General features: G+C 45.2%; 1 protein-coding gene across 3 annotated transcripts in view; it reads right to left on the bottom strand.

Moving 5' to 3' along the window:
• ltbp3 (latent transforming growth factor beta binding protein 3) overlaps nucleotides 1–24,919 on the bottom strand; it is a 172,437-nt gene that overhangs the window by 20,483 nt on the left and 127,035 nt on the right. For 2 of the 3 annotated variants that reach the window (XM_043682671.1, XM_043682669.1), the window contains exons 10-18: nucleotides 22,293–22,362; nucleotides 21,305–21,391; nucleotides 13,174–13,299; nucleotides 12,320–12,451; nucleotides 12,061–12,183; nucleotides 10,473–10,592; nucleotides 9,102–9,224; nucleotides 2,267–2,389; nucleotides 835–957 (exon numbers count right to left, since the gene is read on the bottom strand). In XM_043682671.1, coding sequence (XP_043538606.1) covers nucleotides 835–957; nucleotides 2,267–2,389; nucleotides 9,102–9,224; nucleotides 10,473–10,592; nucleotides 12,061–12,183; nucleotides 12,320–12,451; nucleotides 13,174–13,299; nucleotides 21,305–21,391; nucleotides 22,293–22,362 — 1,027 coding nt within the window. The remainder of the gene's footprint in view (nucleotides 1–834; nucleotides 958–2,266; nucleotides 2,390–9,101; nucleotides 9,225–10,472; nucleotides 10,593–12,060; nucleotides 12,184–12,319; nucleotides 12,452–13,173; nucleotides 13,300–21,304; nucleotides 21,392–22,292; nucleotides 22,363–24,919) is intronic. The other variant, XM_043682670.1, reaches the window with a different exon arrangement.

The following is a 24,919-nucleotide window of genomic DNA, read 5'->3' on the forward strand; positions in this document are numbered from 1 at the left end:
CGGTTATAATCTCTGCCAACCACTTCCATCAGGCAGGAGATACAAAAGCTTAAACACACCTACCAACAGATTCAAGAACAGCTTCTTCCCTGCTAGTATTAGACTTTTGAATGGATCTCTCAACTATAATGTTGATCGTACTCTCTGTGCACCTTCTCTGCAGCCATAACATGATATTCCCCGCTCTGTTCTATTACCCTAATGCACTTTATATGGTACGAATCATAGAATTCCTACAGCGTGGAAGCAGCCCATTCAGCCCACTGAGTCCACACTGACCCTCTCAAGAGCATCCCACCTGACCCTATCTCTGTAACCCTGCATTTCCCATGGCTAATCCACCTAGCCTGCACACTATGGGGCAATCTAGCACGGCCAATCCACCCTAAACTGCACGTCTTTGGACTATGGGAGGAAACTGGAGCACCCGGAGGAAATCCACGCAGACAGGAAGAGTGTGCAAACTCCATTCAGAAAGTTACCCGAGGGTGGAATCGAACCCAGGTCCCTGGCGCTGTGAGGCAGCGGTGCTAACCACTGAGCCACTGTGCTGCCCCTTAGACTTCTGAATGGACCTTTCAAACTTTAAAGCTAATGTTGATCTCGCTTTTTGTGCACCGTCTCTGCAACTGTATTCCTCGCTCTGTTCTATCATCCTGATACAATTTCTATGGTACGATCTGTTTGTATTGCATGCAAAATAAAACTTTTCACTGTACCTCGGTACAGGTGACAATAATAAATTTTTAAAAATGAGGGATATGGAGGCAGAAGTTCCGGGAACCCTTGGTAGCTGCTTGCTCATGTTGAACTGCTCTAGCCCTCAACTATTACCTTTACACCTTGTGTCATCAAACAGTTGGAAACCCAGATGACATTGGCACGTATAGGATCCTGGCATGTTGACACACTCTCCATTGTTGCAGACCCCTGCTACCTCCAAGCACTCGTTGATATCTGTGTGAGAGGGCAAAACATGAGAAATGAAAACTAAAAGAACTGCGGATGCTGTAAAGCAGAAACAAACACAGAAATTGCTGGAAGAGCTCAGCAGGTCTGGCAGCATGTGTGAAGAGAAGTCAGGGTTAATGTTTCGGGTCCAGTGACCCTTCCGGTCAGCAGAGATAGAGAAGAAATTATTTATTCCCTGATTCTCTGTAGTGAAGGATACGAGGACAGGAAAGTATAAGCTTTTATTTGCAGAGATATAAATTACAAGCTTCTAGCTGTTTCTGGTTATAGAAGCAAAATTGAATCCCACAGTTAATGCTCACCATAGAGTCATACAGCACGGAAACAGACCCTTCGGTCCAACTAGTCCATACCAACCACGTTCCCAAACTAAAGTAGTCCCACTTGCTTGCATTTGGTCCATATCCCTCCAAACAAACAAGGAACGGGAACATAACAGCACAGAAACAGGCCCTTCGGCCCTCCAAGCCTGCACTGACACATTTTGCCCCTCCATACTAAAACTAAAACCGCTCCTATTCATGTACTCATCCAAATGTCTTTTAAACAGTGTAACTGTAGCTACAACCACCACTTCATGTGGAAGTTCATTCCACATGTGAACTCCTGTCCTTGTAAAAAAAAATTGCCCTTGTACCTTTTTTAAAATCTTTCTACTCTCACCTTAGAAATATGCCCCCTACTTTTGAACTCCCCCACCCTAGGGAAAAGACCTTTGCTATCACCATATCCATACCCCTCATGATTTTATAAACTTCCATAAAAAGGTGCTTACAATTAAATTGTGATGAGGATTGGGGGAGGCTAACACAGAGGAAATTAGAATAATTGAATTCCTACAATTCAATTATATAGGCCACTCAGCCCATTGGGTCAGCACCAACCCTCCCACCCAGACCCCTACCCTATCCTTGCAATGGATACCCATGGCTAACCCACCTAGCCTGCACATCCCAGGACAATTTAGCATAGCCAATTCACATAACCTGCACATCTTTGGACTGTGGGAGGAAACTAGAGCACTCAAAGGAAACCCACACAGACATGGGGAGAGCGTGCAAACCTCTACACAGACATCGCCCGAGGGTGAAATTGAACCCTGGTGCTGTGAGGCAGCAGTGCTAACAACTGAGCTACCGTACAGCCCAAAGTAAGCACACAATTCATGTACAAATTAACAACCTAACTTGCCACACCTCTCCTCCTACACTCTGCCCATCCATTTAATTCTGTCTCGCAGCCAGTGTGCAATTCACCCAGAAATTAAACAAAAACTGAAGTGGAGGCAAGTTACCTTCGCAGGAAGTCTGATGGTTAGACAGGCGATAGCCAGGGCGACAGCGACATTGGAAGGACCCCTCTGTGTTCAAGCAGCGGCCATTGGCGCAGAGCTGCCCATCACTGCACTCATTAATGTCTAAAACAAGGTGAACAAAACAAATCAGGACTGGGATGGAGAATGAAAACAAAGTGGGAACAATGCTGGACACAGAGCGTGTCTGTTACTGGAAGGGAAAGGCCTCAGAGTGAAGCCAAATACTGAAGGGACCAAACACAGGCCCCACAGTGAGATGTTTGAGAGATTTACAGAATGGAAGACTGGTGGGGTACTGCAGAAATAATCCCTGGTGGACTCGACATGTTCATCTTCCATATTGCCCTTGACAATCTGATTTGTCCAGTCAAGGTGAAGATCAAAGCAACCCATGATAATTCTAGTGCCCTTTTAATACACCTCCATTATTCCACACTTACACGTTGCGAGGAAACTCTTTGGCCTATAAGTGGCTACCAGCTGTGACTCATTTACTTTGCTCTTCCTTATTTGTAACCAAAGTATAAGACCATAAGATATAGGAGCAGATGTAGGTTAATCAGCCATCGAGTCTTCTCCATTTGATGAGATCATATGTGCTCTGTTAATCCTTAATTCTACTTTCTTGCCTTTTCCCCATCCTAATACTATCCCATTCCGTTCTAACTTCATGTCACAATCTCCTACACCCATGTCACTACTCACCGCTGTACCAATAGCATCCTTCATTAACTAAACCACCCTATCTCCTTTACCTTTTTGCCTGTTCCTCTAGTGCATCAAATATCCTTGAACATATCCAAACATATAAATAGAAAGCAGGAATCAGCAGCAGTGCTTCACCTGGAGGTCCACTGAAGATGTTACCTAGTAGGGTGACGAAACGTCTGGAAATGAACCTTCCAGCGCAGCAAGCAAACCTACATTTAAAATATCCTTGAATATTGAGTTTCCCAGAATTGGTAACCCCTAAACCCCTGTAATAGCTACTATCAGGTATTATTAACTTATTTCTGTTTGTACTATCTATCTTGGAAGAAATGTGCGTGCTTACAGACAAAAGAGCTTCAGCTTTGCATCTTTCTGTTTCTGCGTACTTTGGCTGTAATATCCGTTGCATTCCCCTGTGCTGTAACTAACTCCTTTTCCTGTCTAATTCTACGGGCTTGAGATCTAGTCACAACACAGTCAATAAATAATCCAAATGCTCTAGAATGTAACATCAGTTTCTTTTACCTCCACTTATTTTTATGCCACCTACTGAGACTGAGTTTTGAACCAGCAAGACCAGTTCCACAAATAAACTCAATTCCTTTTATAAGGGTTTGTTTCACTGTTCCGGCTACAACCTCTCTAAAGAGTGTTTGCTGTGTCACTCTTTAGTCCAACTCTGCACAATAGGATTGATTTGTAATCTCCAAATATACCTCCAATTATTACAGTATATTCTCCTCCTGGAAGATAGAGAATTACCAGTCAGCATTCGTGACTAACCTGCTCCAGTGTTCCTCAATAACTTTATTGGTGTATTTCTCCAAACACTTCTCCTCTTGAAATAAATTATTCTGAACCTCTAGCGATCTGACTCTAATGAACCGAGGAAGGATTTTCTTTACTGTCCTGAGAAATTTCTCCTTTTTCAGAAGATTATATGTTCTCTTTGTAAAACAACTGCAGTTTCAATACCCATTTCCTTTCCTCGTGTCCTCTTTTCTGAGGATTCCTTGAACTTTGTTGCAAATGCAACTGTTGTCCCATTGAGCACCTAGCAATTGGCTTTGGTACGTCCGGTCTCATTGCAATGGAAACATTATATTTTTTTTGTTTCTAGCCTTTTTGCTTTATTGACTAAAGCCCATTTTTTATTGACTAAAACTAGCACCTGTTCCACCTCCAGGTTTTCTATTTGTTCAATCTCCTTGTGGACTCCCAAATGATTACCTCCCTGCCTGTTACTGTCTGGGTTGAATATCGAAGGTTTCTGCATCTTAGACACTTAATGCTCAACTAAATAATGTTTAAGGTTTGCAGGAATGCTATTTCTGAATTATTCGATAATTATGATAAGTGCTTGCTTCGAGTGGAATGGGGATCAAGAGTTTAGCAAAACAGGCAGATGAGGAACGGGTGACAAATATTTTTTAAAAATAGTTAGCTATTCACAAGGATTCCAGGAAGGAGAGAAACCAAACCAAGGAAATTAAGGATGGTATCAGTTGAAAGGACAAAGATTAGGGGTAATGCAGAGGATTGGGCAAGTTTCGAAACCAACAAAAGATGCTGATAAAAAAGACCTTTGAGGGCAAATGAAGAAGTAATGTCAATATGGACATCCAGACCTCCTTCATATATACACACAGGGAGAGAGAGGTTTCAGTGGGCAAAGGCCCTTTGGAGTATGAGGTGCAGTAAATAGCAATACAGAACCTGAAGATGGCAGAGGAGTTGAATAAACATTTTTCATCACAGTGGAAGACACTAATAACATTCCAAAAATACTAAATAATCAAGAGGCAAAAGTGGGACAGGAAATAAATGCAATTTATTTGATTTGCATTGATCCTGCTAAGCTATATGGCTGTGCAACCATTCAGAGATCCTGTGCATGTCAAGACATTAGCACCCAGTTGCGGAAGTCATTGCTACACATCGATGTCCACACAGTGGGAACAGAGATTACAGTGAGCATAGATGAATATCACGAGAGAAAACATATTATGGAAACTAAAAGGGCTAGAGGCTGATAAGCCCTCGTTGGGTTGCATCCTAGGATATTAATGGAAATACCCACCAAAATAGTGAAGCTGCTGGTAGTAATGCCCCCATTCAATTCTGGGAAAATCCCTTAGGATTTGAAAATGCTAATGTAATGCATCTATTGAAAAATGGAGCAAGACAGAAAACACAGATAATTATAGGCCAGTTTGATTCACACCTTTCCTGGGAAATGTTAGTATATATTATAAAAGATCCAAGAGCATTTATAAATACATAAAATAATCAAGCAGGATTAGCACAGCTTCATGAAGGGGGAATCATGCCTGACAAATTCATTAGAATTTTTTGAGGAGGCAACAAATAGGATAGATAAAGGAGAACCAATGGATGCAATATATTTGGATTTCCAAAAGGTGCTTGATAAGGTATTGTATTTTAAACTCAGAGCTTATGGTGTTGGGGCTATTATATAAGCATGGAAGGATCAGCTAACAAATAGAAGACAAGATTTGGGATAAGTGGGAGCATTGTCAGGACGGCAATCTGTAATTAGTATGGTGCCACATGGCTACATTTATTTGCTTTCTATTTACATTTGTGACTTGGATAAGGAAAATTAATGGAGCAAGTTTGCAGATGATACAAAAATAGGTGAGAAGACAGTTGATGAGGCTAACACAGAGTCAATGGAAGGATGTAGATGGGTTAAGGGAGTGGGCAAGATCTTGGAAGATGCAGATAATATGGGAAAATGTGAGGTTAAGCAGTCTGGCAGCAAGGATAGTGGAGTGAAGTTTTATTTAAATGGAGCAAGACTGCAGAAAGCTATAGCACATAAGGATATGGAAGTCCATGTGAGCCAGTCAGAAAAAAACTAGCATCCAAGTTCAGCAGGTAATAGGACAGACAAATGATTATTGGGCTTTATTTTAAAGAAAAAAAGCATATAAATAGGGAAGTTATATAGAAGGCGCTATTTAGACAGATCTAAAATACCATGAACAGTTTTGGTCCTATTAGCTAAGGTGGTAGTAGATGGAAAATATTCAACCTGGAGCTCAGTGACCAATGGTGTTCTGCAGTGATCTGTTCTGGGACCTCTGCTCTTTATGATTTTTATAAATGACTTGGATGAGGAAGTGGAAGGGTGGGTTAGTAAGTTTGCCAATAACACAAAGGTTGGTGGAGTGGTAGATAGTGTGGAGGGCTGTTGTAGTCGCAACAGGACATTGACAGGACCCAGAGCTGGGCTGAGAAGTGGTAGATGGAGTTCAACTTGGAAAAGTGTGAAGTGATTCATTTTTAAAGGTCAAATTTGAATACAGATTACAGGGTTAAAGGCAGTGTGGAGGAACAGAAGGATCTTGGGGTCCACGTGCATAGATCCCTCAAAGTGTCAAGTTGATAGGGTTGTTAAGAAGGAGTATGGTATGTTGGCTTTCATTAGCAGGGGGATTGAGTTTAAGAGCCTTGAGGTTATACTGCAGCTCTATAAAGCCCTGGTTAGACCACACTTGGAATATTGTGTTCAGTTCTGGTCGTCTCATGATATGGAGGATGTGTAAGTATTAGAGAGGGTGCAGAGGAGATTTACCAGGATGCTGTCTGGACTGGAGGGGCATCTCTTATGAAGAAAAGTTGAGCGAGTTAGGGCTTTTCTCACTGGAGCAAAGAAAGATGAGAGGTGACTTGTTAGAGGTGTACAAGATGATGAGAGACTTAGATAAAGTGGATAGCCAGAGACTCTTTCCCAGGGTGGTAATGGTTATCATGAGGGGGCATAATTTTAAGATGATTGGTGGAAGGTTTGAGGAGATGGAGAGGTAGGTTCTTTACACTGAGAGTGGTGGGTACATAGTATGCACTGCCAGCAGTGGTAGTACAGTCAGATAAATTCAGGACATTTAAGCCAATCTTGGATAGGCACATGGATGATAGTAAAATGAAGGATATGTAGGTTAGTTTGATCATAGTGTAGGATAAAAGGTTGGCACAACATTGAGGGCCGAAGGGCCTGTACTGTGCTGTACTGTTCTATCATCAGTGCTTGGGTCCCAGCTATTCACAATATACATTAACACACTAAACGAGGGATGCAAAACTTTGTCCTGAATTTTGCTGGTGCAGTAACTATAACAAGGTCAGCCAGGTGGACCTCACAGAATAGGAGTTCCCTGACTGGGGTCGTTAACCTGGTCCAATCAGGGAGCCATGGCTGACAAAGATCAACAGGAGCGTTAGGGGGTAAACAAAACCAGATGTTGCTGGAAAAGCTCAGCCACGTCTGGCAGCATTTGTGAAAAGAAATCAGCATTTACATTTCGGGTCTGGTGACCCTCCCTCAGAACAGCGTCAGGGGTTCTGTGCACTCTGTGAGCTGGTTCTTAGGAAGCCAGATCTGCATCAATGACAATGCACTTGAGGGTGACAGGATACTAGTTTCTGTGGAGTTATTTCAGCTGACAACACCAAACCCCAGGAGACTGAGAGTAGTTAGTTTGCGTGTAAAGAGTATTCAAGGCAATTTAGACAGTATGAAGTTAGTGGGCAAATGCAGTATTACATGGATAAGGGTGAAGTTATCCAATTTTGTGGGAAAAGCACACTGGCTGAGGATTACTTTAATGGTGATAGATTGAGAAACGTCGACGTACACAAGAATCTGTGTGTCCTTGCACGTCAGTCACTGAAAGCAAACACATCAGTGCAACAAGCTGTTAGGAAGGTACATGGCATGTTAATCTTAATTACAAGAAAATCTGGATACAGAAGCAAGGAACTCTTACCACAGGGCTTTGGTGAGGGCATACCTGGAGTATTATATGCAGTTTTGGTCTCCTTAGCTAAGAAAAGGTAAACTTGCATCGAGGGAATGCAAGTTCATTGAACTGAATCCTGAGATGGTAGGTTTGCAATACTGAGAGAGATTGACCCCAACATTGGACAGTAAAAACGTCTTGGCCGAAAACAACAAATGCTGGAGATCACAGCGGGTCAGACAACCACACTCTCCATGGACAGACAGCAAGCCAACGTTTCAAACCTAGATGACTCTATATCAGAGCTGATGTGAAGTCTGGAGGGGACAATATCTTTGCAATAGTGCTGGGAGGTGGAGTGCTGGGGAAGAAAGGATGCTGATAGTTCAGATGAAGTGATCGGAGCATGAGGATGGCAGAACAATGATGTGTCTAACTGCCAGACTGGAGAGAACACACAGGGAGGGGAGAGAGAACATGGTGACAGAGAATGTAACAAGCAAAACTAAAAGAAATGGAAGGAATAGGTTCAAAATCTGAAGGTGTTAAAGTCCATATTGAGCCCAGAAGGTTGTAAAGAGCCTAGTTTAAAGATGAGATGTTGCTCCTCACTCTGCACTGTGATTCGCTGGAGCATCGCAGAGGTCAGACATATGAGAACGTGAGCAGGATACTGTGTTAAAAGTGGTCACCCAGTCCATATTTGGTTTCTCTAACGTAGGGTAGGCCACACTGGGTGCAGCGAATGCAGTACACAAGATAGGAGGAAATCCAGGTGAAATGCTGCTTCACCTGGAAAGACTGTTTAGGCCCTTGGAGAGTGAGCAGGGAGGCGGTGAAAGGGCACTCATGGAGTGGGCCCCTTGTGCAGTTCTCTACCATGTAAGGCAATGGAGGCCTATGGGAACATAGTGGGAGCATGGCGCTGAAATAGAGGATAGTATTGAATGGTGGAACTGACCTGATGGGCCAAATGGACTGCTCCTACTCCTATTTTCTACATTTCCATATACACAGGTGCCACAGTGAGAGAGTTAATCAGAAATGAACACTACAGGCCCACACTGAGACTTAATATATTGTGAGGCAAACGCAGCAGGTCGCAATGTGAGGCCTGTTACTCAGAAAGAAAAGATAAGCCTCACAGAGGGGAATAAAACAATTAACAAAAAAGTAGCAATGTTTGTACCGATGGTTCATTTCAAAACATAAGACAAGTCAGACCAGTGTGTCACATTTACATTACTGGCTTTTCCTACATGGAGACCAGTTTAGAGATATACCCAGGCCCCATAGAGAGGCCTATTAGTGAGGACAGCTCCGAAGGTTATAATTACCTTGGCAGCTCTTTCCATCAGGTGCAGGTTTAAATCCTTTGCTACAGGTACAGCTGTATGATCCCTTTGTGTTGACACATTTTCCGTTTAAGCAGAAGGATCGGTCAAGGCACTCATCAACATCTGTGATCGAGGAGAGACCAAGAGTATCAGTGACCGCACTGAACATAAACAAAGGCAGCAAAAAGAAAAGAAATGAACTGCGACGCTATGCCTGACCTGGGACATGCAAATGGAGCTTTACTCTGTGTCTAACCCCGTGCTGTCCCTCTCCTGAGGAGTGTTTGATGGGGGTCAGTGTAGAGGGAGCTTTACTCTGTATCTAACCCCGTGCTGTCCCTGTCCTAGGGTGTGTTTGATGGGGGATAGTGTAGAGGGAGCTTTACTCTGTATCTAACCCCGTGCTGTCCCTGTCCTGGGGAGTGTTTGATGGGGTACAGTATAGAGCGAGCTTTACTCTGTATCCAACCCTGTGCTATCCCTGTCCCTGGGAGTGTTTGATGGGGGACAGTGTAGAGAGGTAGCTTTACTCTGTATCTAACCCCGTGCTGTCCCTGTCCTGGGGAGTGTTTGATGGGGACAGTGTAGAGAGAGCTTTACTTTGTATCTAACCCTGTGCTGTCCCTGTCCTGGGGAGTGTTTGATGGGGTACAGAATAGAGCGAGCTTTACTCTGTGTCTAACCCCGTGCTGTCCCTGTCCTGGGAGTGTTTGATAGGGACAGTGTAGAGAGAGCTTTACTCTGTATCTAACCCTGTGTTGTCCTTGTCCTGGGAGTGTTTGATGGGGGACAACGTAGACTGAGCTTTACTCTGTATCTAACCCCATGCTGTCCCTGTCCTGGGAGTGTTTGTTAGGGACAGTGTAGAGAGGGAGCTTTACTCTGTATCTAACCCCGTGTTGTCCCTGTCCTGGGAGTGTTTGATGGGGGACAATGTACAGGGAACTTTGCTCTGTATCTAACCACGTGCTGTCCCTGTCCTGGGGAGTGTTTGATGGGGATAGTGTAGAGGAAACTTTACTCTGTACCTAACCCTGTGCTTTCCTCTCCTTGGAATGCTTGATGAGGACCATGTAAAGGGAGCTTTACTTTCTGTTTAAAGGTGTAGAGGGAGAATTATTTTCTGTTTAAAAGTGTAAAGAGAGCTTTACACTACACCTAGCCCATCTTGTGTGAGAATGGTTCAGTGGCCAGTATGAAAGTGGGATTCCCTCAATCCTAAAACCATCCTATGGTTCTGAACCGTCTCCACCCACTGAAAAGACACACCCTTTTCACCTCGCCCAAGTGATTTTCCCTTGCCTCACGTTAATGAATCCACCTCCACCTCCTTCTCTTCACTGATTGGTCATTGGAGGGGCCAGTACTCACCGTAACACTCTCCAGCCTGACTCCGGTATCCCTCTGGACAGGGAACACACTCATACGTTCCAGGTTTATTCTTGCATTTGCCCCGTGGACAGGTATTCGGATTGTTGCATTCATTAATATCTAGGATAAAGATCAGAGAACGTAGAGCAGTACAGCACAGAAACGGGCCCTCTGACCCTCAGTGTTGTGCCAAACATGACACCAAATTAAACTAGTCCCTCTGCCAGTCCTTGGTCCTTATCCTTCCATCCCTTGCATGTTTATCTAAATGTCCCTTAAACACCTCTATCATATCTGCCTCCAACACCATGCCCAGCAGTGCGTTCCAGACTCCTACCACTCTCTGTGTAAAAAACTTGCCCCTCACACCCTCTTTAACCTCCCCCCCCTTAAATGCATGCTCCCTAGTTTTAGACATTACAACTCTGGGGGAGAACAATCCTGACCGTCAACCTTATCTATGCATCTCATAATTTGATAGCCTTCTATCAAGTCTCCCCTCAGCCTCTGCCGCTCCAGAGAAAACAACCTGAGTTTTTCCAGCCTCCCCTTATAGCTCCTACCCTCTAATTCAGGCAACATCCTGGTAAAACTCTTCTGCACGCTCTCCAAAACCTCCATATCCTTCCTGGAATGTGGAGACCAGAATTGAACACAATACTCGAAGTGCAGCCTCACCAAAGTCTTTGACAATTTGGAATCAGTCAGATGCAAGCAAACCACTGAAATCTTTGAAAGAATCTCAATCCCACATGAAACAGGCAAGTTACTTCCTCATCCTTTTGCTCACAGTGCTTTTATGAAATCTGACACTGAGTAACTCGGTGTTGGACTGGGGTGGACAAAGTTAAAAATCACACAACACCAGGTTATAATCCAACAAGTTTATTTGGAAGCACTAGCTTTTGAGGCGCTGTCTCTTAATGAATATAACCTTGTGTTATGTGATTGTTAACAAACTCTATAATAGCAGGCATAACTGAATCATTCTCTCTAACACCACCCCCCTCCTCGCAGTGTGTACTGTTCATTTACACTGTCATTTATTCATTTCCGTGATAGGTCATCCATTTCTAATTGACCTTGAACTAAGCAGATTGGTAGACAATTGCAGAGGGCAGTTCAGAGTCAACCACATCGCTGTGGGGGTCTGGTGTAGGCCAGGTTAGGTAAGTAGGGCAGATTTCCCTCCTTCAGCACATCAGTGAACCCAGAAGGTTTTGTGATTGCCATCCCAGAGACTAGATTTTAATTCCAGAATTTAATTAATTGAGTGTAAATATTGACCGAAATCATTAGCCTGGGACTGTGGTCCTCAAGTCCAGTGACACTATCACTGTGCCAGAGTCTCCCGCAAAAGAAATCCATTCATGGATACATCATCCATTCCTGAAGTGAGTTTACTAATAACCACTGTGTTCGGCTCATGTACAGGCACTGACGGGGTGTGTGTAGTGTACTGTTTTTGTACAGGCGCTGACAGTGGGTGTGTGTACTGTACTGTACATGTACAGGCGCTGACAGTGGGTGTATGTTATGTATTGAAGGGAGTTGGAGGTGAGTTGGGTAAGGTTGCAACTAGTGTTACCTTCGCAGGCTGTCTGATGGCTGACTGGGCGATACCCGGATTGGCAGTGACAGTAGAAGGAGCCTTCGGTGTTCAGACATCGTCCGTTGGTGCATAAGCGACCATCCGCACACTCGTTGACATCTGAAACAGAGCGAGAGGAGTCAACAGGCTGATGGGAACACATGCTGGGTGAGAATGGTACCGGGGTGCACATCCTGGAGGTGGCCACGTGCTGCGGGGGCGCCACTTAGTGATAGCGCTTGCCGGAGTAACTCACCGACACAGATGCTGCCCTCCGGGAGTTCCTGTAACTGGTAACCTCGGTAACAGCGGCAGCTGTAGGTACCGACGTAGTTGATGCACTCGCCTTTTCTGGCCCCACAGGGATTGTCCTCACACTCGTTCACATCTGGATGGGAAAGCACAGCAACTTTGCATTTACGTGGTGAGGTGCGGAAAGGCACCTCATCAGGAGCCTTGATCCCCCCACAATTGCAGGTGTGACACTCGCCTGTTTACCTCCTCACTATCCAAGACCCCAGACACATCTTCCAGGTGAAGCAGCAATCCATCTGCACTTCCCCCCGTCTAGTCTACCACATTTGGGAAGATGATAACAGGCAAGAACACCTACGTTCTGTCTCCAAAAATGACCCAGAGTTTCCAGTTACCTGCCACTTCAATATGCCACCCTATTCCCTGGCCAACATCTCTGTCCCTGTCTAGTGAAGCTGGAAGAACAACATACAGTCAAACAGTCACAGAGTCATATAACATGGAAACTGACCCTTCGGTCCAACCATGCCAACCCTCCGAAGCACAGGTAGAGACCTCATTCCCCGTTCCTCGACACCATCATGAACCCTCTCAGGGACCCCCGAGTTTACAATCTCAAAGCAGGCTGGGTTGGGGGGTGGGGGTGAGTTCTCCCTGGGCCAACATTAGCCGTTCAAACAATTTCACTGAAGACAGACTGATCTCAACATTTGCCCTTTGAGTGGCAGATTGCCATGTGCACAAAAAATGGCTCTTTCCTTCACTGTGCCAGCTCGCTGCACTCCGAGAGAGCGCTCAGCAGCTGAGCTTGTGAAAGCCTCCACGCAAACACAGGTCTGTCGAGCATTCTCTTACCCACGCAGTGTTTGATATGGGTATGAAGCTGGTAGCCAGTGTGGCAGACGCAGGTGTACCCGGACGGGTCATAGACACACACTCCATGCCCGCAGATCCCCTGATCCACTTTACACGTGTCCATTTCTGAAAGGCAAGAGAGGAGAACGTGACAAAAATGAGACTAAAACAAACAAAAATGCAATCAATTGTCAGCAAGGCTCTCCAGTTTAACTGATCGCTTACATGCTGGTGCCCTGTTCGATTTCTGCACTCTTCTGGGTTTAGATTAGATTCCCTACAGTATGGAAACAGGCCCACTGGGCCAACCAATACACACCAACCCTCCAAAGAGTAACCCACCCAGACCCATTCCCTACATTGTACCCCTGACTAATGCACCTATCACTATGGGCAATTTAGCATGGTCAATCCACCTAACCTGCACATCTTTGGACTGTGGGAGGAAACCAACGCAGACACGGGGATAACGTGCAAACTCCACACAGACAGTCACCCGAGGTGGGAATCGAACCCGAGTCCCTGGTGCTGTGAGGCAGCAGGGCTAACCACTGAGCCATCCTGGGTTTAGGCAAATTCATTTGCAAACACACACCCTTGCCATTCCCATCACTCCACCAGCAGCCTCTGTAGTTCTGCAGTGACACTCCCTTGGATGCATGGGTCCTTCAGTCTCTGGAATTCCTTCTCTAAATCTCTGTGCCTCTCTCTACTCCTTGAAACCAATCCCTCCACCTGAGCATTTGGTTACCTAATGTGGAAATCAGGTGCAGCGGTAGGCCATTCGGCCCTTTAAGTCTGCTCCAATACCATCATCCAACTCAGTCCCTGTTCCTGCTTTCTCCCCCTCCCTCGAGCCCCAAGAACTAGATCCAACTCCTTCTTGGAAACATTTAATGTTTTGGCCCCAACCCCTTTCTGTGACAGAGAATCCCACAGGCTCCCCCACTCTCTGGGTGAAGACATTTCTCCCTATCTCAGTCCGAAACGGCTCACCCTGCCTCCTTCTCCTGTGACCCCCTGGTTCTGGACTCGCCCATCATTTTTGTTCATTCAGTCCCCGGACGAGGGTGTCACTGGGTAAGGGTAGCATTTAACGTCCATCCCTAATTGCCCAGAGGTTAGTTAAGAGTTAACAACGTTGCTGTGGGTCTGGTGTCAAATGTAGACCTGACTGGGTAAGGATGGCAGTACCCCTCCCCCTAAAGGACACTGGTGAACCCACATGGATTTTCCTGACCATCAACAATTAATCCACGGTCATCATTAGACTCTTAATTCCAGATTTATTTTTTGATTTCACTGTCTGCAATGGTGGGATTTAAACCTAGGTCCCCAGAACATTACCTGGGGTTCTGGATTAACAGTCGAGAGTGTGTTGCTGGAAAAGCACGGCAGGTCAGGCAGCATCCGAGGAGCAGGAGAATCAACGCTTCGGGCCAGAACTCTTCATCAGGAATACTGATGAAGGGCTCTGGCCCGAAACGTCGATTCTCCTGCTCCTTGGATGCTGCCCGACCGGCTGTGCTTTTCCAGCTCCACACTCTCGACTCTGATCTCCAGCATCCGCAGTCCTCACTTCCCGCTCTGGATTAACAGTCCAGCGGTAATGTCACAGGGCCACAACATCGCTTGGGGTCAAATTTTGTCTGATTTACTCTCCAAATGAAATGCTTCACTGAATCAGAGACAATATACAAATCCAACTTGCTGTTGTTGTGGGTGGCAGTCATTATTATTTGGTTCTTGCCGGTCTGGAATTCTCATCTCCTGGTTTCTATTCCATTCAATGGGACTGAAACTCCACCAACACGGGTTAGAGGTGACTCAGACACTAGAGGCAAGGGAAGGGTTTTCCAGAGATCCATTCAGACACCCCGGGGTGAATCTGGCTGTTCATTGAGAACAGAGTGAGTCTCAGCCCGTGAACTTTTCTGGGCAATCTCATTGAGGTCTATGAGACGATGGAAGTTCTGCGATCCAGGGTGATGGGTCCACTGCCTTTTTGTCATTTATAAAAATGAGTTGGATGTGAATAGAGGAGGAATGGTTGGTGAGTTTGCAGATGACACTAACATTGGTTGGTGCAATGGACGGTGAAGAAGGATACCTCAGAGTAACAATGGGACCCCAATCAGATGGAGTTTAATTTAGATAAATGTGAGGCATTGCATTTTGGTAAAGGCAAATCAGGGCAAGTCTTACACATTAATGGTAGGAGTATTGCCGAACAAAGAGCCTGGGGTGCAGGTTCATGTAGAGTCGCAGTTGGACAGGACTGTGAAGAAGGTGTTTGGTATGCTTGCCTTCATTGGTCAATGCATTGAATAAAGGAGTTGGGAGGTCATGTTGTGGCTGTACAGGACATTGGTTAGGCTACTTTTGGAATACCACGTTCAATTCTGGTCTCCCTGCTATAGGAAGGATGTTGTTAAACTTGAAAGGGTGCATAAAAGATTTATAAGAATGTTGCCAGGGTTGGACGATTTGAGCTGTAGGGAGAGGCTGAATAGGCTGGGACTATTTTCCCTGGAGCATTGGAGGCTAAGGGGTGACTTCATAGAAGTTTATAAAATCATGGGGGGCATGGATAGGTTCAAGGTCTTTTCCCCAGGGTAGGGGAGTCCAAAACTAGAGGGCACAAGTTTAGGGTGAGAGAGGAAAGATGTAAAAGGGACCTGAGGGGCAACTTTTTCACACAGAGGGTTGTGCATGTGTGGAATGAGCTACCAGAGGAGGTGCTGGAGGCTGGTACAATGACAACATTTAAGAGGCATCTGGAATAGGAAGGGTTTAGAGGGAGATGGGCCAAATGCTGGCAAATGGGAGTAGATTAATTTAGGATATCTGGTCAGCATGCTCGAGATGGACCGAAGGGTTTGCTTCTGTGCTGTACATTTCTGACTCAAATATTCGCATCCCTGGCTCTGACCACCAGAGGGCAATGATGCACACAATATGAAGTGCAGCCACTCGATCACAATCCCTATTTGTAATCAGAGCTGTCTGTGATTCAGAGTTGAACATTGAACTTCCCTTTGTTGGAGCAAAACAAGTGAGGTCATAATCCCTTCATTTATGGGAAGGAACTGGAGCACAAGCCCTGAACCTGTGAGAACAGATCCCGAAGCCATACTCACTGATCGTAACATGGCCCAGTAACTAAGCTACGTGACTCCTGTCTTGTCCATTAGATTCCGTGGGTCACCCTCCCATACTTGGCTCAGAATTCAAACCAGCATTCGACTTTCTTCACTGTAACATAGCAGGGTCAGAGGTGACCTGCTAGAATAATGAGGGGTACAGATCGAGTTGATGGTAATTGTCTTTTCCACAGAATGGGAGATTTCAAAACTTGTAGGGCATACTTTTAAGGTGAGAGGAAAGAGATTTAAAAAAGACATGAGGGAAATTTTTTACACAGAGAGTGGCTCATGTGCGGAATGAACTTTCAGAGGAAGTAGTGGACGCGGGTAGTTACAATGTTTAAAAGACATTTGGATAAGGACATGAATAGGAAAGGGTTTGGAGGGATATGGGCCAGGAGCAGGCAGGTGGGACTAGTTTATTTTGGGATTATGGTCAACATGGACTGGTTGGACCAAAGGGTTTGTTTCCATGCTGTACGACGCTATGATTCTATATTTGGATCTCAAAGCGAGTCACTAATGGTTCGGTAATATCCTTTTAGGGAAGGAAATCTGCCATCCTTACCTGGTCTGGTCTACACGTGACTCCAGACCCAATTGCATTGTGATTGGCTCTTAACTGCCTTCCAGACTATAAGTACTAGCCTAGCCTGTGATGTTCACAGCCCATGAATTAATATATACATAAAAAGACAGAGGGAGAATATAATGATTGGACCCAGAGGGATCTCAGTGACTACGAGATCCTCGATTGGGGTTGTTAATCTGGGTCTATCAGGGTGCCCTGGCTGACAGATATAAACTGAGATTTCAGAGTCTCCTCACTTCAGGACACTGACTTAGCTGACTGGTCACAGCCAGTGCACTGTGCTCAAATAAAAAAAGGGTGACCTGGTGACGGGATACCGACCTCTGTGCAGTTATTTCAGAGAATAAATGCTTTCTTTTTGCTACAGTGGAACTTATCTGGATTCCACCTGAACTGGAAAATGTCAAAAAAAATCTCTACCTCTTCCACGGGTTCATGGTATATTATTTCAGAATTTGGGTTGTAAAGTGAAAGAGAATGGATTTTGGTTTTCCAGTTCTGTGAAGGTCTAAGTTTGTTTTAAGAGTTGAAAAGTCATTTATTGAATTTACTTTGTTTCCAATGTTTCACCAGAAGTGTTTGGGGTGAAACTGCAGCCTCACATCACCAGGGACCTGGGTTCGATTCCACCCTCAGGCGACTGTCTGTGTGGAGTTTGCACATTTTCCCTGTGCCTGTGTGGGGGTTCCTCCGGGTGCTCCGGTTTCCTCCCACAGTCCAAAGATGTGCAGGTTAGGGTGGATTGGCCGTCCTAAATTGTCCCATAGTGCCCAGGGGTGTGCAGGTTAGGGTGGATTGTCCGTGCTAAATTGTCCCATAGTGTCCAGGGATGTGCAGGTTAGGGTGGATTGTCCGTGTTAAATTGCCCCATAGTGCCCAGGGATGCGTAGGTTACGAGGATTAGCCATGGGAAATGCAGTGTGATAGGGGATGTGGGGATTCTATGATTCCTGTGATTTCAGCTAAATGACTAGCAAGATAGTGTTGTAGAATAGTGGGCCCTAGAGGTTCAGGTACATAACGCTTTGAAGTTTGCATCACAAATAGACGGTTAAGAAGGTGTTTAGCACGCTTGACTTCATTGCTCAGTTCTTTGGGTATAGGAGTTGGGATTTTATGTTGAGGATGTACAGGATGTTGGTGAGGCCTCGTCTGGCGTACTGTGTCCAGTTCTGGTCACCCTTTTATGGGAAGGATGTTGATAAGCTGGAGAGGGTTCAGAAGAGATTTACCAGGATGTTGCTGGGAATGGAGGGTTTGGGTTACAAGGGGAGGCTGGGACTTTTTTCACTGGAGCGTAGGAGGTTGAGGGGTGACCTTAAAGACGTTTATAAAATCATGAGGGGAATATATAAGGTGAATAGCAGGTGTCTTTTCCCTAGAGTGGGGGGGTTTCAAGACTAGGGAGCATATTTTTAAGGTGAGAGGAGAAAGATGTAAAAAGGTCATGGGGGCAATGTTCTTCCAGAGCGTGGTTAGTGTGTGTAATGAATGTAGGTACAGCTCCAACATTTAAAAACATTTAGGTAAGTTCATGAATAGGAAAGGGTTTAGAGGGATATGGGCCGGGAGCAGGCAGGTGGGACTGGTGTAGTTTGAGATTACGGTTGGCATGGAACTGGTTGGGCCGAAGAGTCTGTGTCCATGCTGTATGATTCTATACCTGAGCTAAGATATTAGCTCATTTATCTTTTACGACAACCATACAGGGGAAGGATCCAGGTGCAGGGTCATACAGAGAGAAGAGGCCCATAGCAGCAGAGGAACTGTCCCTAGCTGTGTCCAACACCTTCCAAACACATAACAGCTCTCACCGAGAAGGACATAGGCAGCAAATGCATGAATACATCACTCCCTGCAAATTCCCTGACAAGACACTCACCATCTTGACTTGGAGCTCCATCACCATTCCTCCACTATCATCGAGTCAAAAATCTTGGAACTCTTTTCATACCGACATTATGGGTGTCCCTACCTCCTGCAGGATTGCAACGGTTCAAGAGGGCAGCTCAACACAGCCTTCTCTAGGGCTATCAGGGCTGGGTGATAAATATTGGCCAGGCCAGCAACGCCCCCTACCCCACAAACAAATAATGAGAGTGAGGAGAAAGCAGAAGGACGAGGTGGTGTCAGAGAGGAAAACGTGATACAAGGCTGTTGACAACATGAAGTTAAGGAACCCAAATTAAGCAATAAGTGAGCTAGGTCAGCACTTAAGATCTTAAGGTTCTTAGAATGAGACATGAACAGAAGAAAATAGCATTGGGTAAAAGCATGGACATTTGACAAAAGGAGATTGATAACAGCCATGCCAACGAGACAAGACCCCCTCAAAATATTTTAAGAAGGTAGCCTAGACCCTAATTTTCTCTTGTTTTGAAGGAACATGTAAAGTGTCAACATGACAGGTCAAACTATTTGATGTTAAGCAAAACACAATTTATTTAAACACTGTAGTTAAAATACAACCAAAGAAAGGGGAACTTAAAATAACAACTGTAGTCACTTCTTCTATAACGTGATGGGTACATTCTCATGCAACCCTGCATTATAGAAAAATCGTGCTTTAGAAACAGCGTTTAACGTGTTGGTGATGTAATCGCGTTACAGCCAATACATGTTTTATAAGTTCACACTGTAGAAAAACCACCCCCAATTCATCAACCGTGTTGATGAAATAAGTGTTATAACGGAACGACCTGTATTGGAAAACTTAACAGAATAATAGATACAGTAACTAATACTAATTAACTGTTCCAATTTAGTAAAATCCCATTAACACACCCTTTGGCAAAAAAAGAAAATTCAGACACAGAATCTCACATGCAGTTCTCCAATCCAGGTGGAAAAAAACATCAAGAGAAAGTTCAGAGGGGGAAGCAGCCTGGAGAAATTCACTGAAGCTTCTCGCTCTGTTGAGACCCAATAGCTTCTGCTTAAAGCTAAACCTAAAACCTAAAACAAACCTGGAGAGCTGGCCACATCCAGGCTACTTCTATTGTCCCAACTTTTAAAAAACCTAAAGGTCTCACAAGTTGTTTACGTTCTGATAGACAGCTCAGTAACTCTGCCTTACAACCTCTCTTCAAAAAAACCAAGACAAAGTAACCTCTTGAAAGTCTGACCAAGAGGTTTTAGCATGGACTTCACTGAGGACTGAGTTACCATTAGGACATTTTTGGGACAAAGGAGTTCACTCTTTCTTTCTTTGTGTTGTGATTGTTCCATTAGTTTTTATCTCCGATAATGTAGCCTGTGTTTTTCTTTTGAGTTTTATGATCTTTTGTTAACTGTACATTGGCAGTCTCCTGCAAATATGGTCCGTGACTGCTCGCCACAAGAAACAAAAAGGATAATTAAAACTTATGGTCTCTCAGGCCAAATCTCTCTCTGACCTGTCCTGTGTTACCATCAGGAGGATCATACCAAATTGCTGCATTTTTCAGGTTTCAGCCTCTCAATTTGAATTTATTAAGAAACAAGATTGTACAGAAGGTAAGGCAAATGGTAAATCCTCTATATTTCTGTGCTTTATTTCGGAATATAGGAAACTAGTGCAGGAGAAGGCTGTTCAGCCTCAAGCCTGTTCCACCATTCCACTTCACATGACCTGGTGGACCATCTATCTCAAAGCTATGTTCCTGCATTACCCCTCCACCAAACCGGAGATATTTTTAAGAGCGGAAAGTAACTGAACTCGAGGATAGGGGATTTTCAGACTGCAGCTTTGCGAGACTAAGTGGGAACGCGGTGTTAGGGAATAAACAGAGCGAACACAAGATGGAACTTGGTTGGGGTTACATGGGGCAACTGAACTTTGGATGACCTTGGGGAATGGTATCAGGACACTAGCACTAACCAGGATATTGCCACTGAAAATATTGTAATAGTTGAAGTTACTGTAATTGTAGAATCCCTACAGTGTGGAAGCAGGCCATCTGGGTCCACACCTGCTCTCCAAAGAGAATCCCACCCAGACCCCACACGCCTACCTAATCCTTGCACTTCCCATGGCTAACTCACCCAGCCTGCACACACGGATCAAGTTAGCACGGACAATCCACCCTAACCCACACATCTTTGGACTGTGGGAGGAAACCAGAGCACTCAGAGAAAACCCACGCAGATCTGGGAAGAGTGTGCAAACTCCACGCGGATAATTGCCCAAGGGTGGGATCGAACCCGGATCCCTGGTGCTGTGAGGCAGCAATGCTAACCACTGAGCCACCTTACTGCCCACATCACTGGCAACATTTTGATTTGGAATGACGAGGCCCCATCCTGAAGAAGATCCTTTTGCTGCTCTGAGCTGTTGTACTATTTGAGATGGATCCTAAGGCGAACATGCCCTACCCCGAACCCAACAAGATTTAGCAAGGAAAGGGTTACTTACCGATGACTTGGGAAGGGCCAAACTCCATGGGCTGAGGCGGGGCAGGTACCTTAATTGCAGGGGTTGTAGGTCGTGTTTCCAATTCTACTGGGAAGGGAGAAAGCAAAACAAAAGGTTGAACTTTGTGGTGCTGGCATAGAGTCACATCTCAACTATCACAGAGAGACAAGAAAAGCAGTTTAATTCCCATTCTTTCATCTTCAAACCAGCTTGGACTAATCAGAACAAATTCTCATCTCCCCTTTGGTTCTATCAGCTAGAACAGTGTAGAGGGAGGTTTACTCCGTGTCTAACCCCGTGCTGTCCCTGTCCTGGGGGTGTTTGATGGGGGGACAGTGTAGAGAGAGCTTTACTCTGTGTCTAACCCCGTGCTGTCCCTGTCCTGGGAGTGTTTGATGGGGGACAGTGTAGAAAGACCTTTACTCTGTATCTAACCCCGCACTGTCCCTCTCCTGGGAGTGTTTGATGGGGAACAGTGTAGATGGAGCTTTACTCTGTATCTAACCGCATGCTGTCCCTGTCCTGGAAGTGTTTGATGGGGAACAGTGTAGAGGGAGCTTTACTCTGTATCTAACCTCATGCTGACCCTGTCCTGGAAGTGTTTGATGGGGAACAGTGTAGAGAGAGCTTTACTCTGTATCTAACCCCATGCTGACCCTGTCCTGGAAGTGTTTGATGGGGAACAGTGTAGAGAGAGGTTTATTTTGTATCTAACCCCATGCTGACCCTGTCCTGGAAGTGTTTGATGGGGAACAGTGTAGAGAGAGGTTTATTTTGTATTTAACCCCATGCTGTCCCTGTCATGAAAGTATTCAATGGGATATTGTATTACACTGGCTGACATAGTTCACTCAGCATGGAGTGCGACTTGTATCTAAAACTGCCCAGGTTTCAGTAGCATTGAGTGCTGCCTTTGTTCATGAGACCACCATCTGACCAACATCAAGGGACCAGTCTATCCCCTCTGCAATAAGCAGTCAATACTCACCCGGAAATCTTGATGCAAAGGGGATGAAACTGGCTGAGAACGCTTCCTCCCTGAGACTGAAAGTGGGTAACTGCTCGATGAAAAGAGAGAAAACCAATCTTTATAAAATCAGCACAAGTTAGTACCCAGCATGAATTAGTGAATCATGCAAGTTGCCGTCTTCTGACTGGACATACATTATGGCCTTCACTTCCAGTCCATCCTTCCTGAAAATATTGTTTCTATGGATACAGTGGAACCCACTCAATGTGGAGGTTGATGAATAATCACAGTACCACAGTGTTGTCACGGTACAGAACGAGGCCATTCAGCTCATCATTTCTGCACTGGTTCTCTGACCATTTTGATTTTGTATGGATTCCCTGAAAACCTGAGTCACAGTTGTAGAGTCATGGAGATGTGCAAACACAGAAACAGACCCTTTGGTCCAAATCACCCATGCCAACCAGATATCTTAAATTCATCTAGTCCCATTTGCCAGTATTTAGCCCATATCCCTCTAAACCCTTCCTATTCATATATCCATCCAGATGCCTTTTAAATGTTGTAATTGTACCAGCCTCCACCACTTCCTCTGGCAGCTCATTCCATTCACGCACCACCCTCTGCATAAAAACTTTGCCTCTTAGGTCCCTTTTAAATCGTTCCTCTCTCACATTAAACCTATGCCCTCTAGTTTTGGACTCCTCTATCCTGGGGAAAAGACCTTGTGTATTTAATCAATCCATGTCCCTCATGATTTTATAAACCTCTATAAGTTCTCTCCTCAGCCTCCAATGCTCCAGGGAGACTGAGGGGAAACTTGATAGAAGTTAAATACATGCTCCTTAGTTTCAAACATTTCAACTCTGGGTAAAAGATTCTGACCATCAACCCTATCTATGCACCTCATAATTTTATAGACTTCTACCAAGTTTCTTCTCAGCCTCCACTCTCCAGAGAAAATGACCTTTTTCTAGCCTCTCCACTTTCTTTGTACACAATCCCAATGGACCAAAACGCCTTCCCTTTGACTCCCATTATACACAATCCCAATGGACCCAAACCCCATCCCATTCACTCCCACTGTACACAATCCCAATGGACCCAACTCCTTCCCATTCACTCCCATTATACACAATCCCAATGGACCCAAACCCCTTCCCATTCACTCCCACTGTACACAACCCCAATGGACCCAAACGCCTTCCCATTCACTCCCACTGTACGCAATCCCAATGGTCCCAAACCCCTTCCCATTCACTCCCATTGTACACAATCCCAATGGATCTAAACCCCTCCCCATTCACTCTCATTGTACACAATCCCAATGGACCAAAACCCTTTCCCATTCACTCCCATTGTACACAATCCCAATGGATCTAAACCCCTCCCCATTCACTCTCATTATACACAATCCCAATGGACCCAAATCTCCCCATTCACTCTCATTATACACAATCCCAATGGACCCAAATCCCTTCCCATTCACTCCCATTATACACAATCCCAATGGACCCAAACCCCATCCCATTCACTCCCACTGTACACAATCCCAATGGACCCAACCCCTTCCCATTCACTCCCACTGTACACAACCCCAATGGACCCAAACGCCTTCCCATTCACTCCCACTGTACGCAATCCCAATGGTCCCAAACCCTTTCCCATTCACTCCCATTGTACACAATCCCAATGGATCTAAACCCCTCCCCATTCACTCTCATTATACACAATCCCAATGGACCCAAATCCCTTCCCATTCACTCCCATTGTACACAATCCCAATGGACCAAAACCCTTTCCCATTCACTCCCATTGTACACAATCCCAATGGACCAAAGCCCTTTCCCATTCACTCCCAATGGATTAAAATCTCTTCCCATTCACTCCAGCTGCTGCTAGGATTGGGGTTAGAGAGTCAGAGTCAGAGAGGTGTACAGCATGGAAACAGACCCGTCAGTCCAACTCGTCCATACCAGGTTGATGCTGAATCCAAATGGATTAAATTCCTTCCATTTTGGGCTGACTGGTTTGGCTTGGAATGATTTAAAGTGGGATAATTGAAAGGCAATCTGTGCTTGCAGCTCCTGGGATCCCAGTCTCATGTTGATGGCTCTTGTTGCCAACCAGCTCCCTGAAACACCTCAGGATGACAGTCACCTCTGGCCTTTCCTCCCTCTTTGCTCCAGAACCTCGCCCCGGCACGCTCACATCAAACCAGTGATGGAGAGGAGGGAGGTGTTCAAACACTCGCTCTCCGTGGTGCTGAACGGTCCAGCATTTCCCAGGATTTGGACTCTTCCCACATTCAATCTTTCCTTCCTAACCATTGCCAGCTACCTTCATGGATTCTTATCACTTTGCCAAAGAACCTCTGTTGCTGTATGAGCACCTGTTCACTGCACTGGCATCAGATCTGAGCTCATTCAATGTTCTGCTGACTGTATGCTCACTCACACCAAGCCTCGTTCAAATATCACTCTTCCCTCCCTCCACCAACTTCACCCATGCCTCAAGTTTCAGATTCACATTCTTGTTTTCAATTTCCTCCTTGGCTACACCCCCTCCGTATCTTTGTCACCTCCTCCAGTCCCTACACCCCTCTCCCCATCTCTGTAACCCCCTCCACCCCTATCCCTATCTCT

This window comes from Chiloscyllium plagiosum, chromosome 45 (genome assembly GCF_004010195.1).
Source record: "Chiloscyllium plagiosum isolate BGI_BamShark_2017 chromosome 45, ASM401019v2, whole genome shotgun sequence".
NCBI lineage: Eukaryota > Metazoa > Chordata > Chondrichthyes > Orectolobiformes > Hemiscylliidae > Chiloscyllium > Chiloscyllium plagiosum.